This window comes from Falco cherrug, chromosome 1, assembly GCF_023634085.1.
Source record: "Falco cherrug isolate bFalChe1 chromosome 1, bFalChe1.pri, whole genome shotgun sequence".
NCBI classification, from domain to species: Eukaryota; Metazoa; Chordata; class Aves; order Falconiformes; family Falconidae; genus Falco; species Falco cherrug.
In genome coordinates this window covers 36,594,019-36,611,077 of record NC_073697.1, presented here as the reverse complement: position 1 = coordinate 36,611,077, position 17,059 = coordinate 36,594,019, and the positions used below count along the sequence as shown (strand labels likewise).

The window sequence follows — 17,059 nt, the reverse complement described above, 5'->3', positions numbered from 1 at the left end:
GTGTTGATCTTAAAGAACTACCAGGAATGCATACATGAATCTTTTGCTGGCATCTACTGTGTACTTTCAGAGTTCCTCAAGTTGCCAAAGGAAAAACAGGAAGTCTTTTTTAACTGTTTCTTGATTTTTTTCTTAGTCTTTACTTCAGGTGGCACCTGTACAGTTGATACCATGAGAGTCTGCGTCCCACAGCAATTGTCTTTAAAAACTGAACCCCAAACAGACGGTGCATCTCTTGCTTCATTGCTCTCTGATTTAATAAATCCCTGCAGGAAGTGAAATCAAGTCCCGAGGTGAATCCCTCTCCTGTGGTGCAGGGAGAAAAAGGTTGTTTTGTGTGTTGCTTCTGTGTGGGGAGCTGGAATATGCTGAGTTTTCTCCTTGGGAAATGCAGGTGTACGAGCCACTCCCGGATTAATGGGAACGTACCTAAAGGCTATTGGTACAGACAGGGTGATGTATGGAGGAAGCAAACCACTCATGCAGAGCATGCCGTGTCAGATTTGCTTGAAGCTGCTGTCCCTGCACTGGAAAGGGAAGCAACAAAGACAAAGTGCTGACCTCTATGAAGCTCATTCTTCTTCGAAGAAAATGTACTCGGTCTTTCTTTGTTGCTATTACTCTTTGTCAAGAAATTGTGTCTTCCAGCTAGAGCAGGTTTTGGTCTCAGTTGCATCTGCAACTGATTGAAAGATGTTGTCAGGAATCCGCTTCACCTGACCCCAAAACACAGCCTAGTTGTGACTGTATTGCTTTTCTGCCTCCATTGAGACATTAAGCCTCATCAGACTTAGTTATGAATGGGGTTCTTTTAGCAAGTCTTGGAAGCAGATTTTTTCCCTTTGGCTTGTTTGCTTTCCTGCTTGCTCCTACTATTAGTTGTTAATGGAATAACATCTTATGTAATTGCAGTGGAGGTATGGTTCTGCTTTTAAAATATAGTTATGAGGGGAAAATATTTGCAGTGTTCTGTTTCGTTTTATATTTATTTAGAATAGCATCCTGTGTGTAGCTTCAGAAGGAAAACTGTAAAAGTGATTCTGTCAATGCTAATAATTTCAATCTTTGACCTGCAATTCTGTGTTTTATAATGTACTTACTTGTGTTTTGCAATTTGTATTTAATTGCATATCTGAGAAGGCTCATACATAACATTCTTCCTTTAAATCTTTCTTCAGTTTTATTTTCTTGCCAGCAGAATATGGCTGAATGCTACAGCAGCTGCTTTGCAACTATAACTCTTCTCTCTTATTACTGGTAATGACAGCCAACAATTTACTGGGTGTATTAAGTTTGGTTATGTGTTGTTATATAACTGAAGTTTTCAGGAAAATACTTTCACAAACATAGGGCCACAAATGTCAGGCTGACCTAATTACTGTTCTGCTCTACAGTTTCTATGGGCTCTCCTCTCTTCTGCTAGCTGGAGATGATGGTTTGAAAATGTATTCGCTGGCAAAGTATTCAGATTTATTATCCTGCTATTTAGGGCATCATAATTCCCATTTCTGTTTAGCTGGTAGCCAGGGAATGTTTTTTCTTATGAAAGTAAAGGAAGGACTGCTCTAAGTGGAGGGAATAAAAACTGCTGGTGAGATTGATGCTTCCCAGCTTACACTAGCCACAGAGAGAAGCGTCCTGGGAGAGTTCCCCCCTTTCAGGGGAGCTGGCGGAGTTTCCCAGGGGAAGCTGGGGAACGAGCTGGGATGGGGTCAGAGCAGGCAGTCAGGGGACTCAGGTCAAGAGAACAGAAAGGAAGGAGGTTATGGTGACAATGTAGACACAAGCAGTCCTCTTATCAGAGGACTCCTGTCCTTCAGAAGCATACAGTTTTTATTCAGTTAGCATAATCCGTGCTGACTGTGGCCATTGCCACTGAATAACAGGGTAGGTTACTGAGCAACACAAACTGAGGTGACGTAAGCACCTGCAGGGCTAAAGTGATGTCCCACGGTGAGAAGGGCAGATGAAGCAGTTTGGCTCTGTGGGGAAAACAGATGATCTGAGGTGTGAAGCCCATCTATGCGCTGACACAGTGTGGGTTACAGCAGCACCTTGACAGTTTACCAAGATTGGGTTCACACTTGCAAGGACAGCCTCTGCATTCGAGGCTGAGAAGATGGGGAAAAGTGGAAACACCTCCAGGTGTGGACTTAGGGCCTTAAAGCAGCCACTGACAATCCTCTTTGATTCTGCATTTGAAGCATTTCCATGAGGAGCTAAGAAACCTGTTGGATCTGAAGCACTGAGCACTCTTTGTGTAGTCTGTAAAATGATAACAGTATTACCAGTTGCCTCCTATGAATATCATCTGCTAACGAGGTTATCTGTCAGTAACCATCTGGATAACATAGAGCCCATTTGTTCATGGTGGTGAATGTAACATTAATGGAGGAGATCAGATGAAATGACAGTTTCGCTGGGGCTGGGAGCTGCCATTCCTGACAAAGATTATTCTGATTATTTGTTATTCAGGAATTCCGTTTTCTGTTGTGTTTTTTGTGTTGGGTTTTTTTTGTGGGGTTGGGTTGGGGGGGTTTTGTCAACTCTTAACAATAAAGCCTTTATAGGTCAGTTGCAAGAGTAAATATTATTATTGTCCAGCTTACCTTTCTGCCAGTTCAGGATTTGATATGCCTTTTGTGTGCTTTTTTATTTAATTCTGAAGTGATAGGGCTTTCACTAACAAACTTTTAGACATGATTCAGGGATGACTGCCCCAAATTTCTCCAAGTCTTCAGGTGTTTCTTAAAATAATGATATCATGTATTTTATCCGTATGCTATTAGTTTAGATAAATGTAAAAGAATAGTGTTTCCTGGAAGTGAGTATAGACAGGAGTCTTGGGTTTTGAGTTAATGCAGTTGCAGTGCTTATATGTTACTGTTTTCAGTTCTTAATTTTTTTCTTGCAGTATTTTCATTATAGGTACATATAGGTTAGGGTGACCCCTCCTGATCCTTGCACTGTCACATGGCAGGCAGTGGGACGATGCTGACACAAGCGTAGCTGGACTGTGTGAGCTTCTGGATCCAGGAGGGAGAAAGCCTGCAAGGCAACTGCGGTCTCTATCGGTGAGTCACCCAAAAGCCAGCTTTGTATCCAGTCCAACCCTATCCCACATGAGGCAGGATTACTTCTGGGAAACTGCCATCATCCTGCTTTTGAATTACTCCCAGAGGTCCCCTTCTGCTTGCTGTTCTCAGAAGTATAGCTTGTACCTTCCAGTGATATGAAAATTTTAGTGTGCATCTCCTAGGGTCAAGGAGGTTGGCCATCTCAACGGATGGAGGTAGTCTTCTGTGTGGGGGCAGTTATACTACGTAGGGGTTCTTGTTTGCAACTCTGAGATTAGTATGTTGTGTTCAGAATAGGTTCCGCTATGGTCTGTACAAATTAGCAGCACTCTCTGGCAAATTCATTACCCTTATTTGCTTTCAAGATCAGGTCCAGAGTTCATGTACAACAGCATAATTTCACTGGCAATGTGTTCTTCGTGCACTTAAACCACCTAAAGATCCAGCTGCAAGTCTGCAAGGCACACTGGTTGGAAGCAGAATGGTGTATTCAGCCATACAGATTTCTAGTGCTTCACCTCTAGATGTGACCATTTATCAGTAAATAGTGTAATAAGTGTACATGTGACACTTATGTAAATATACACTTATATTTAGAATAAAAGAAGGATGTGATATTTCAACTGGGATAGACCATTTTCCTCACAGCTGCATATCAAAATATTCACATAGCTGAAAGAGTTTCTGACAGAAGTGAGCATTCGTAGCAGCAATCAGCAACTCTTCCATCAGAACATTTTGCTAATAGTTGATGAAAACTGTCTGTTTCTGAAAACAACCAGTTCACATCCAAATTCTGAAAGCAAAACACTAGATATAACTCTTTTGAGGAAATAAAAGAAGCTATTGGGTGTCTTCTACAATTCCTGACAGCCTTGCTGTTGAAAACCTCAAAAATATTAATCTCCCATAGATCAAAATGTAGATATTCTCTCTCTAGCTCGTTATTGCTATGGCGCATTTCCATGCATTTTTAGTGCAGAGAGAATGAGTTTATGCAAATGTGGAGAACTATCCCTAGACCAGACTTTCATTTTATTTTTATTATCAAATGGAGATATTTTTTTAATGTGATTTATTATGATGATAAAACAGGAAGGTTCATTTCCCTGCATTTCCACAGCCCTGCCTGCCCATCTTTAAAACAACATCAAATTAAGAGCAGATGCTGTCATGGGACAATGAAGTGCTCAACCTCATCAGTTTTCAGCTCCTTCATCCTTCATTGTGAAGTGCTTTCCAGTGTTTTTCTGTCAGTTCCATTTCTGAAAAACTGCTTTCACTGTTTCAGTTTTTACAGGAAAATATTGTTGTCCTCTGGTACAGACAAGGAGAAATCTTATTTTGTTTTAGTGAAGTGTCTGCCTCCCCATTACCTTCCATAATAAGGTAACACAGCAAATTATAGAGCTTTAATAAATGGCACTGGTGCACCTAGGAGCACATTTCCAGGATCCCAGAATACCTTTGACTGCATATTTGCCTCTTCAGGCATGGTTTTTTGGGGTTTTTTTTTTTTGCCTTCTTAAAACTTAATGTCCTTGAAATCTTTGACCACCGGCAAATGGACGACCTGCTTTTTGTAGCGATGGCACGGCTACGCAGGCTCCAGTCTCCCTCCCTGTCAGCATGTAATCGTTTCAAGCTTCTACATTAACCCCCAAAGACAGACACAAATGAAATATTGAAATTACCTTTTGTCCCTATTTGCTGCCTGCATTTGAAGCGGTGTGTGTGCACAGGGGTAGAGTGGGGGCAGTTGCTGACAGTGCTACTGAAGAACTGATCAAAGGAGTAATATTCATCCATATGCTCAGCTTCATGGCAGATCACAGGCCGTATCATTAACTGTGTGTCTGATCCACTTAGCCTAATGTGAGGGCTCTATCTTCTTGAGAAAAGGCTTCTGTTTTGCGTGGAGTTGATGGTGGTGATTGTACTTCAGCTGCCTTGTTCTGTCTTTTTTCAACATGCCAAACCATTGCAAACATGCATATGGTGCTATACAGTAGCATGTAGTATAGTTATTCAAATGACCTCTTTTCCTCACCTGGCATCCATAAAGAGACCCAAGCAGCTGTTTTACTGGCCCCCGTGGGGTGCATATGGCACAGGAGCCAAGGCAGTCCTGAAGGACAGGGCCCTGCCGGCGCTGCCTGCAGAGCAGATGCTGCCGTGAGCCCCGCTGCCGGAGCCCTCCATCCCCCAGCTGGCTCGGTCCGCCTGTGAGGTTGTGCTGGAAGGTGTGAGCAGTGAAGTCACTTTTACACGTTGTGTGCAAAGCTGTTTTCCTGGGTTGTGGTGCCTTTAAATCTGCTTTAATATGGAATAAGTACCTAATGGTTTAGAGTCACAGAAATTGGAGTCGTAGAGTTATAGTCATCCAGATAACTTCATAATAATCACCTGTAAGTTTTAATCGCAGACTGCTAACCGGCTGGATTTGTTATCATTGTTTATCTAGGAATATCTCTTGGGAGGGCAAGGTCTGAATTAAAGGACTATTTTGGAAATAAGAACCTATATTCTGCCCAGTGGCTACGTTTTAAGAGGAATCATTTCTCATCTTCGGTGACGTTCAAAAATTTCTCCTTGAGTTTAAACTTCTCTTATGATGCTATATTCGGCTTAAGTAAATCAATAAAGCAAAAGTAAGCACTGGGAAAGGAAGATAGTTCTGGGGTTTATACCTTTGCATCTAAAGAGGAGAAGATAATGTTGAAATTCATTAGTAATTCTGTGCAGCTACTGCCCCCATATATTCTGAAAGAACATCCTTGAAGGTAGTGATGGGGTTTAATGAACTGTTGTTACTCCCTCATGTTGGAGAGGTGGTGATGGAGTGCAACCAGGATGGATAATCTAAAGATATGCTGCTGACCTTGTTCCTTATTTGAAAATAGAAGTTTAGTCTCAGGTGAGATGATGTCAGTTTACCTAAGTGTTACTTTTCATAGACGTGGATTTCCGTGTTAGCTTGGACAGATTTTTCCTGTTTAAAAGTAGGGTGTACACTCAGATTAAAGGATTGGCCTTGACTTAAAATTCCAGCTTCAGGTTTTGTAATGACCCAGAGGCAAAAGATCGTAGTAGGAAGTTCATTGTGCTTTCATAATTAAAATAATTGTCTTTTCACAAAAGCGAGAAACAGGGTGACTTCCTACAATTCTGAAATTCTTATATTGTGCAAAACACTACTTACCTGTTTGAATTTTGACCTTGGGTTACCTTAAATGCCAGAGGGCTAAAGTAAGCTCCTGTTTTAGTGACAGTTGATAATATTTTGCCCCCAATCGGTCTTTATTTCTGTTTTAAAGATTATATTTTCAAGGGACGACCCTGAATACAAATGATAGCAATCAATATGAAAATGTACTAAATTGAAAGAGTTGTTTCAAATTTTGCTTGGAGTTCATTTCTGTTTTCCCTGGCAGTTCTTACTCACTTCCTACTAATAGGCTGAAGGGGGTTTTGCTGCAGTTGAGCTCCACATGTCCAAGATACATCCCCCCTCATGACATAGACGTGGCTTAGCTGAAGTGCTGCTCTCAGACCTCCATTCTTGCTTTTACAGCACTTAAGCCTCAGTGTTGCAATACTGCTCGTATGTTGGACTTGTCTCTTTAGTATGACTTGCAGCATAGTATTCCAGCTGTTCTTTTGTTCCTCATTTTTATCCTTCTGAACACCTTTGCCTGTAGGAAATTTCCAGAAGCTTTCATTTACTTTTTGCTGCAGGATGCTCATTTCTGCCAACCCACCTGCTTAGTTTGAGTCCTGTAGATCTCTTTTAGCAATAATTCAAATAGATTTCCCTTGGATTATGAGAGGTGATTATGAAAGGTAATAATGAGAAGGGGAAACCTCCTCTTTAGAGTCTTCCATCTCTACCCAACTGACTCACCTTTTCTACAGCTTCATTAATTTTCTGAAAATGAGAGGGAAGGTTAAATGGGCCTCAGCATCATTGCCAACATAAGGGATGATCACTCTTTTACGATACGTTTTTTTCAATGTAGTTTAGCAATGTGCTAAGAAAAATATGGAAAATATGCAAAGAAGTCATGTGATGAAATCACAGTGCAAACTTCTATAAACTGAACCTGAAACACTTTTAGAGCTTTCTTTATAGCTGACTCTCTGCAGCTCACTTTCTGGCTGTCTATGTGAGAAGAATGGGATTTTATCTTAATATATCTCAAACAAAGGTCTAGTTTAAAAATGAAATTTAATTATATAGGGACTTCGGAGTTAATTTGAAGCAATACAACTTATCTGCTATGTATTTCAGGACAATGATATTGTGAACTGATAGGTTACATAAAAACTAAGCTTGATGGTTTGGGTTTGTTGTTTTGTTTTTTTTTTACATACCTGTAAGAATATTTGCTTAAATGCCAAAAATTTATACTTTTCAGCTTCAAGTGAGTGAGAAACATGTATAATGCCCCTTATACAGGATTTGTGTAGTGAAACAAATGGGTGATAATCTCCAACAACAGTCACTACAACAAAATGCAAATTTTTATCAGAACTTTTTGATTTCTGCTGGTCATGAAAACTTTGTCACATTTGGCATCAAAATGAGGCCTCATTGCAATTTTAATAGAGAGACTGTTCATTATGTGGAGATGCAAGCTACAAAAGTACTGATCAAAGTAAATTAGCTTGGATCTCCATCCTGCATAATAGTGCCTTCTGCGCTAGGAAGCAGCATTCAGAAAAAGCTTGTGTGGCTTTGTCATAACCTGTCACAAGCAGCTACTCTCACCGGTGGGTACTGTTGGGTACATATCTGCTTTTCTGCCACACTAGCATTTCACAGGTTTGAGTTGTCCAGGAAAGATGTTGCTAGAAGTTAAAACATAATGCAACTCTGCTCTGGAAAAGGGAATTATTTTGTTGTTAACATTACAGAGAATTTCAATGGACCTGCTTAAAAAACAAGATATTTATCATTGGAATGCTAAGTCATTTTGTGAGTGCTCTTTTAGATTGAGTATTTTACAGATCATTTAAAAAAAAAAAAACAGGAGGACATTTAGCACTGAAATAAACATGGGTGAAATTTTAGTGCTGTGCCTCTTAAAGGGCAGGTATCTCGCAATTTAATTGTCACTTGTAAAACAGCTGACTGGATGCCAGTGAGTAGAAATGTATGAAACATGCATGCATATATGCAGGTATTTATTGTAGGTAAGATGGAGACATTGTGCATCTATATTAAATCTATGAACATATGAAGAATTTTGCAAACGACTCATTAGAAAGACATAGCAAAGGAAAATTAACATAAGAATATCCCAACTGCTTAAGAGTGACAATAAAATTATGCAACAGTTTAATAAGAGAACACAGATTACTGAAACCAGCTGGATACATAGAAGGAGCCTACACAGTGGGACACAGCTCTACAAATTTGCATTTGCAAGAGAGTAGCTTCAGTTTGCTTTGTGGAAATTGCTGGGGTACCTTATCATACACAGCCAGCAGTTCAGCATCACATACATCAACAGAGTTAAAAAATCAGCTGGCGATTTACAGTGTAGTGTGGTGACAGCTTTGAATGTACAGTGAATGAACTGGGTGGAAGCAGTTTTCATGGGGAGCAAACCAACTCTAAGACATACCTTTTCCTTACACAGTTTATCTGCTATTTAAGATACTGTTTCTAGACTCTAAGGAGATAATGATGTGGATATCAGGAATGCAGTGGTTTGCAAAACCTATGTGATCATTTGGTACAGATGGGCACAAATTCATCAAAGGTAAAAGGTGTTCGGATAACTGGACACTTGTTGAGGAAAAAAAGAAAGAGTAAATCCCCTAGGCTAATGTCACAGATACAGGTTTTACTTTTTAAATTTTGATGATTTTATAAACATGCAAATTTCTCATATTGTTAGATTGGATAAAAGATGGAGCCTTATAGAAATATTAAATGTAAAAAAGTCAGTACATTTTAAAAATACTTTAAAATAATTTGTTTAAAGAGTTTAGTATATAAACGATTCTGCTTTTTACTTCTTGAAAAATTTAGTAAGTGTGTTCCATATTCGTTCCAGCTATACCAACATCTTTTTCTATGCACAGCATAGAATCTGTCCTTCAGTTCATCTTTAACTGGAGTAACCTTTAGGTTCATATTTTCTTGATTTATTTTATTAATATGTATCTCTTCCTGCCATTTGATCACCTCATGTTATTTTCGGTTTCCTCTATTTCTGCATTCACTTCATGTGAGTGACTGAATCTCTCTTACATTACACGTACATAGATTTTAATTTTTAGTTTTATTAGACCCTTTTATTATCTAGGATTAGAGTTAGCTTCTACCATTTACTTAAGAAAGCTTTGGTGCAGTAGCAGGAATCACTGCAGAGAGCACCAGGAGCAGTAACCACTGGAACAGGTATCTGCATTTACTCACTTTTCTGAGGTGCCTTTGTGTGGCATCACTAGGGTGGAGGGGCACTCTCCTTCATTAACAAGACATTGAAATTCAGTATAAAAATTGCTCAAGCCCAGCTCAAGGCTGTGCTCAGTAGGTCACTAGTCATTTCTGGGACTCTCACTGTGCCAGCAGCAGCGTGGCCCCCTTCCTCCTCCTCTTTCACATCCCTGGCTCCTCAAGGTCAACAGGAGCCAGCACTGACTCCTGATGTGGGCTGACATTTACCCCACTTTCTGTTCTGCATGTCAGTTGGTTTGGCACTGAAGGTCAGTTTGTCTAACATATCCTGCATGAGATGAACACCTCTTTCCCACATTCATCCGTTTCCGTTCAGTAGTTCAGCACAGAGCTTTTAATCAGTGTGGATTATACAAAGACATGCATAGTGCAATATGCCATTCACTAGATACGATTATGATGACCAAATTTCAGCTGTTTGAGGCAGGTAATTCCTATCAGTCCTTTCCAAAGCACCCCAGTTCAACAATGGTTTGTGCACACTGCAATATTTTCTTTATGTTGAATAACAGGTGACATAAACCTTTGTTCACATACTGACATGGTATGACAGTAAATAGAAGTGTCATACATTGGACATCTTCCAGTCTCCACATCAGCGTACCTACTGGACATGTCATCTAGCACAAGTGCTTTCCCATTTTCATTTCCTAAGTGTCTTTCTACGCGCTGTCAAAGCCTCTTTCCTTTTCACAAATCCTTTAGTTCCACTGTATGCATCACTCTTGTAAAATAATGATTCCAAACCCTGCTATGCCATTCATTTGTTTGCAATATACCACATTTGTTTCTAAGGCAAGTAACTTCATGCTCCTTTTAAGTCCGTGTCATTCTTTCTCTTACCTTGAAAATTCATGGATGAGATTATCTCTTTGCTTCCTCTGCATGTAAATTACAAGAAGTTACAAAATTCTTCACTGGCTACAGTTTAAGCTATTGCTATGTTTCTTTTGTGCCCTTTTTTAATTTGTGTGAGTTATCTTTTCACAGTAAGCATTTTCCTGCCTTTTCCTCAGTCTATCTTTTTTTGCAAAACATGATTTGTTGGAGGTTTTCTTGCACACTCACTATATCAAACTCATTCTCTGTCTCAGCACAGCGATCTGTGACCTGTTGGGCCAATTTTGGATCAGCTGTCTTTTATTTGCAATATTGTTCTTTTAGGTGTAGTCAGTGAGTCTGTGCAGTACTTCTCACATGGGAGGTTTTATAACTATTTTTAAATTTAGCAGCCTTAGCTTTGCAGCTTTTCTGAAGTTTTGGGAGTCTTTGTCCTTTTCAGTTTGTGACTATAAGTATTTTACAGCTTCCACTGTAATTAGTCACATAATGTTATGCTACAGTAGGTTAAGTCTGGTTGTGAATGTCTGAGTAAGACATTTCATGAAAAATCACTTGTACAGACACAGCTTTGTACTGGACATTTCTATACAGAAGCCATTACACAAGAGATTAATTCTTCTCCTTTGGGCTCGCTGCAGTTTTTATCCATGTGAGTGATCCTATTGACTACAAAAGGACTTTTCATATCAGTCATGATTGTAGGACTGAACTCTTGTCTTCGTATTTTGGAGACAATTTAAGGCCTGTTCAGCAGCAGCTGCTTGTGGCATGGAGTGGAATACGTATCCTGTGCCAAGTGGTCAGGTTCACACAGCTTATTGCTCATCCCAATCTGATGAAAACCAAAAAGCTGCCCTGTTTGTCCTTTCCATTGCTCTTCCTGCAAAACAAATGTCAGAACACGTTGTGGAATAAGAACGAATGGAGCAACATTAGTTGCAATTTTTTTTCCTCTTCATTTTTAAGTAAGTGCAAAAGCTATGAGTCTGCTGCTGTTCCAGTCATTTGGTAGTTTCACTAATTGTAATAAATGTTCGGAACTTTCGCATCTAAATAACAAGGGGTTTCTTTACTCAGTATGATCACTGGAAAATCTACAGATTAGTTATAAAGTATCATTCGTAAGTATTTGCCAATTATTTTGCAATTTGAAGTATCTGATTTTTTCATCTTTCATCCGGTTCACCTGCAGGGACAGCCTTTTTCTGAGGCCATTCACTGTGTCAAGAGAAATGCTCATGAAAGTTATTGTTCCTGAGAGAAATAGAGAAATCCTGCATTTACCCAGTGATTTCTGGGACTATGTTTCTTCTGCCAGTAATGATTTAGTTATAAGCATTCTCCATGCAAGTCCATCTTTATAAAAGGACATTGTGTTTTGATTATTTAGAATCTGAAGTCACAAAGGGCATGTTGTAATTAGATTTACTTCGGTAGGTATTTTAGTAGGCAGAATCCCCAGGGGAAGGTTTCTAATAAAATCTGTATTGAATATATTCATATGTGGAAAGAACAGTCAATATTTGAGATATGAAATGTCAATAAAAGTAAGAAAGTATTAGCATTCAGTCTATGTTACAGTGCACAGCCTCGTCAGAATATTGCAGCTTTGTTTCACGAAGTTTCTATGTGCTTTTAAAAATATAATCTCTAAAGGAAAATAGAATTAGGCGGTTAAAGACAGAGCTCCCTAGTCGTGAAAAAGGGTAGCTTAATGTAAGAGAAGATATAAACTAAAATACATATATATTTTAAAAACTAACTTATGGAAATTAAAGGTAAGGTAATGGTACTGTTTTTCATTACTGTGAATGCAGATGAGAGAGCCCCTTTCTAGCATTCAGGCGTGTGGCGAGTCACTGGCATCCTAATGGTGGCAGAGGCCACTCAGCAGTCTGCTTGTTATTTTGTCTTTCTCCACTGGCTTGGATAAAAGATAGCAATATAAAAAGGGTTAAGGCAGTGAAAATATAGCAGAATGTTGTTCCATTAGCTTGATGTCCTCTTTAATAAACTTTTAACCTATGTATGGATTCCTGTGATACCTACGAGTCCTGAGTTCACTGTCAAATCCTAAATCAGTGGCAGAGGAGGAAGTTTTTATTTTCCAGTCAGTTCTTCAGGGATGGTACCATCTGCTTCCATAGTCCCAAACAAATCACCAACAGGAATTCAGAACAGAAACGCCCCTAGACAGGATAATTTTCCCTCAGGGCCTGCAGTGTTACAAAGCACATGGCATAGGATGCAATTTCATGTCTATTCTCCGGTAAGCAAGCACTGCCTGGAAGCCATCCAGGTCTCTTACATTATGTCTTTTCTCTTGCTGACCAGCCATCAACAGTAATCTGTTCCTTCTAGCCTCTCGCTCTAAAACTCATAAGGCGAGTGTTGACCTGCACTGATTGAACTGCACAGTTGGGTTGGACTTCCTTCAGCCTGTTGTCTCCTTCCCGGTCAGTGCAGATCCATTTGTATCCCCCTTCCACCACAGCTGCAAGGAATCAATGAGCAACATTTAAATCCTGAGAGCTGTCAATGTATTTACTGCATTGGAACCAGTCTTTGGGGGGGGGGGGGGGGGGGGGGGAAGAAAAAAAAAACCCCACACTTAGTTTCCAGTACAAAATTCCTACTTATAAATTTAAAATATACCCCTCATGAATATTCTCTAACACTAACTGTAAGTATCCCATTTGTTTTCTATATTATCTGTGGAAAAGGCTGAGTTAATTCAAATAAATTCCATGTGTTTATTCATGGAATAAAGGGAAACAAGGGAAACACAGCAAATTATTTGCCTATGAGTTAAATTACCACTATGGGACAAAGTTTAGGAGTTTTAAATGATGCTGTAGAAAAGCAGATGTTTAACTCCCAACAGCTGCTCTGTAGATAGCCACGGTCACCTTTCTGTCTTTCTCTAGCCAGCACCTATGAGACTGACATGAATTGAAAACTTTTGCTAAGTTTCAAATATGAGTTACTTCACATCAAGTGCTGAGACGACATTAAATACTTCAGCACGTTTCCAGAGTCCCTTTCTTTTTCTGTTATATGGTTTTATTTAGTAATGAGCAGAATTTGTTGGATTTTTTTTTTAAAGGAGTTTGTGCATGACTGTCTACCATGCTCTGTATCTATCTACATGTCTATCACATCGCCTGTTTCTCATCTGGAGTCCATTTTGGGGTGAATAAAGGTAAATGTTTGTTTACAGTATCCTTTGCCTACACCTTTCATAGCTTTGCAATTCACGCAGCATTCACACAAACGCACGCAGAGTCCAAACATCTTCATTAATGTTTGTATTGTTTTATTCAACCTGTAGGTCTCCTGTAATGGCTGGAGGTCTGTTTGCCGTTAACCGGAGATGGTTTTGGGAGCTAGGAGGCTATGATCCAGGATTAGAAATATGGGGAGGAGAGCAATATGAAATCTCCTTTAAGGTAAGTCATCAAGTCACCTTATATGATACTTCCTTACTTGTTTGGTGTAAGACTCATGTAGTCATGATGCTTTCATTCATACTGACTTTTGTCCTTTAACTAAAATTAATTTACTACAATACTACTTTTTTCTTTAGGAATTCCCACTAGTTTCACAGAGAATTATGCCATAAACATGTGCTCCAGAAGCCATACAAAAATAACAGAGTACAGTTCCCTCTGAAAAATGTGGTAGCTTACCATCATCAAAGAATGACTTCGTACCTTGTTCCTTTTATTATCTTCTCCTCTTACCTTCTCTCTGACACTGCATTGACTTCATACTCAAGTGTTGAGCAAGTTATTGAGCTCAGCTCAATAAGCCAACAGAGAACTAATCCAGAAGAAAAGAAAATTGCATCATTTTCTGCCCATATCAAGAAATTTAATCACCTCTGGGAGCAGGCTTCCCTGGAGTCAGCTCAGGGAAATGGGTGGACATGGAAAGAGAAAGTCTTAGGAAGAGGGAGCCCTTTCGGTAGCAGTGAATCACTAGTGACCTCGGCTGCTATGACCTGTTATCTACAGGCCAGCTTTTCAAACTCAGATGATTTTTTTTAATTGCATTTGAATTATTGTAATGACAAAATATGTGGGGAGTTTTCAAGTGCTCAGGTTATGTACAGCCAGCCCTGGTATATCCTTCTATCTTCTATGTGGACATATGTATTCAAATCAGTTACATGGCTTTTACGTGTTGAGTTGAAAGTCTTGTTACTTTCCACATGTAAAATAGGTATTTGCATTAGTTTGGTGAGGACTAACATTTCTAATTTTGAAAACTGAGTTTATTGTGTTCCAGTATACCCAAAGACGTAAGAACTTGACCTCATAGCCTTTATGCAAATGTCTTGGTAGAATTTCATCACATAGGTGAATCGAGTCAAGTGTATTTGGATAAAGCTTGGAACTGAAATTAGAATTTACATTTAGCTTCAGGATCTTTCCAACCTACTTCCAAACTCTGGCAGTGTAAAGCTCAGTAAATAAATTTAATATGTCAGCCATGACTAATATCATACATCTTGCTGAATCTGAGTTTCAACAGCGATTAAAACAGAGCTGAGGCTGTTCTGTTGAATGAAACATACAGAATGACCTGACACTGGACTGCCAGGCTGTCTTTACAGGAGTTATCAAGAACAGCAAAATGGTTTAGTGTTAACTGTGCAACTCTCTTGTTTCTCCCAATCATTTTTATACCGCAGCAAAATAAAACAGGAAGGCAGGGGAAACCAAACAGCTAGACAGTGTACTGAGAATATATTGATTTACCTTCTGTCCGTTTAGATTGTTTCAGAAGGAAATGTAGGTAGCTGCTAGTAGCTGACACAGCGGTCTGTCACAGGTCACCCATGATTTTATTGTCCTATTTCACATATTCCTTTTGTTTGTTATCACAAAGAATATACTTGTAATGCTCTCCAGTCTTTATATAGAAACCATGGTAACAGCAGTGGAAACTGAGATACTTGATTGTCCCAGTGTGTTTTGCCCAAGTGATAGATTTTTTTCTGGAGGCAGCTGTGTCACACTGGGTCTCATTTCAGTCATATCTCCTGATTCATCTCATTGGTGTATACTGACTTTAGGGTCCCTGTCCTTTCTTATTAGCATTGAAAGAAGAAAAAAAATACTCTTTAGAAATTATTGCCAAATAGGAATGACTTTCTATTAGAAGAATTTAGCAGATGTAAGTTTTTAAAAAGAAGACTGCTGTTTGGTTTGGAGTAACAAAAAAATGGAGAAGAATCATGGAGGCAGAAAGGAGAAACAGTTAAGACTAGTTTTTTATTATATCAGAATCACCAATATCAGCTTGGAAAAGGTTTCTGCTTCAACAGTTTCTACAGTAGCTATAGATTCAGTCATCTTAGAACTTACTTAAATTGAGGACAGGTTAGCCAGGCAGTTGAATTTACCATGTTTATGCACAAACCTTGGGAAGATGGTGAACTTGCCATCTCTCTGTTATTCACTAAGTCAGTGAAAAGGCCAGATGACCAGCCTGGTTCAGTTCCCTCAGTTGCTTGAGTGGGTCTGAAACTACATCTTACCTGTTCTTAGAGTGTGCACGTCTACAATTTGTGGAAGTGTCATAGGATGGGTGCCCTGTGTTAATGCCATGTCTCGCATTAATGTTACATTGCTTGGCAAATACTTATTTGGAGTATCCTGCCTCAAGAGCTCTCTAACCACCAGATAGTTAGCTATTTAGCTATTCCTACACATTTCTTCTTTGATTCAACATAAAGTATTTTGTAAAAATACGACTGGTTTTCTTCAGGAAGTTGCAGAAAGAAGCCAATTTGAAATGCCCCATAATTGTGGAAAGTTTGTATTTAGAGGACTATTTCAGGCTGATCTTTAACCTCAGAGACAGTCACAGTGTTCGTTTCATGTTCATATATCTTTTTTTAAACTTTGAGATTCATTTGTATGAAAGCTGCAGTATAAGGGTAGATAAACAGTCTGTCTACTATAAACAGAGACCAGGCTGATGACACAACCCTCCCAGCATCAGGCTGGGGATTCTTGTGGTTAATTCAGACACAGTGATGTAGTTACAGAGGGATGCATGCCAGGGTGAGAGCGGTCAGGAGCTCCCTGAAATGAAGTAGTGTCTGGTTCATCTTGAACTGGTTGCCCTTCTGTGTGAGCTGGAGTGAGGAGTGTTTGCAGACCGTTTCTGGTCCTCACTGATGCATTTTAAACTCTATGGATCGACTAACTACTGTAACCCTTCTGCTGAACATTTCAACAGTAGGTCCAGGAACTAGAGAATCCAGGTAAGCTGTGGCACATCTTTAATTAGCACACTAATGTTTTGATGCAAAGGAAAGCTTACAGGTATGTTCAGGAAGATTTTTGTGTGTCATGTTTATATGTCTAAATTCACTGGTGACAAACATGGAATAACATTTAAGAAACAGTATATGTTTGATATTCTGTGTCCTAATCTTATTTGGAGAACAGCTCCCTAGATGTTGGAATGCAACTTCACAGAAACGTTCACACATTATACAGGGAAAAGATCACTTATCAAGTTCTTGTTAAGGAAAAACATCTTCTCAACCAGAAGCCTCTGGATTACTGTACCAGAGACATCCACAGTTATCCCCATGCCTCAGCTTACAGGAGTGTTTGCTACAAAGCAAGTGGGAAGCCATGAGTGCCCA

The 17,059-nt window shown here is 39.3% G+C and overlaps 1 protein-coding gene across 1 annotated transcript in view; it reads left to right on the top strand.

Moving 5' to 3' along the window:
• GALNTL6 (polypeptide N-acetylgalactosaminyltransferase like 6) overlaps positions 1–17,059 on the top strand; it is a 487,985-nt gene that overhangs the window by 429,906 nt on the left and 41,020 nt on the right. The window contains exon 7 of the mRNA XM_055700930.1: positions 13,724–13,841. Within this exon, the coding sequence (XP_055556905.1) occupies positions 13,724–13,841 (118 nt within the window). The remainder of the gene's footprint in view (positions 1–13,723; positions 13,842–17,059) is intronic.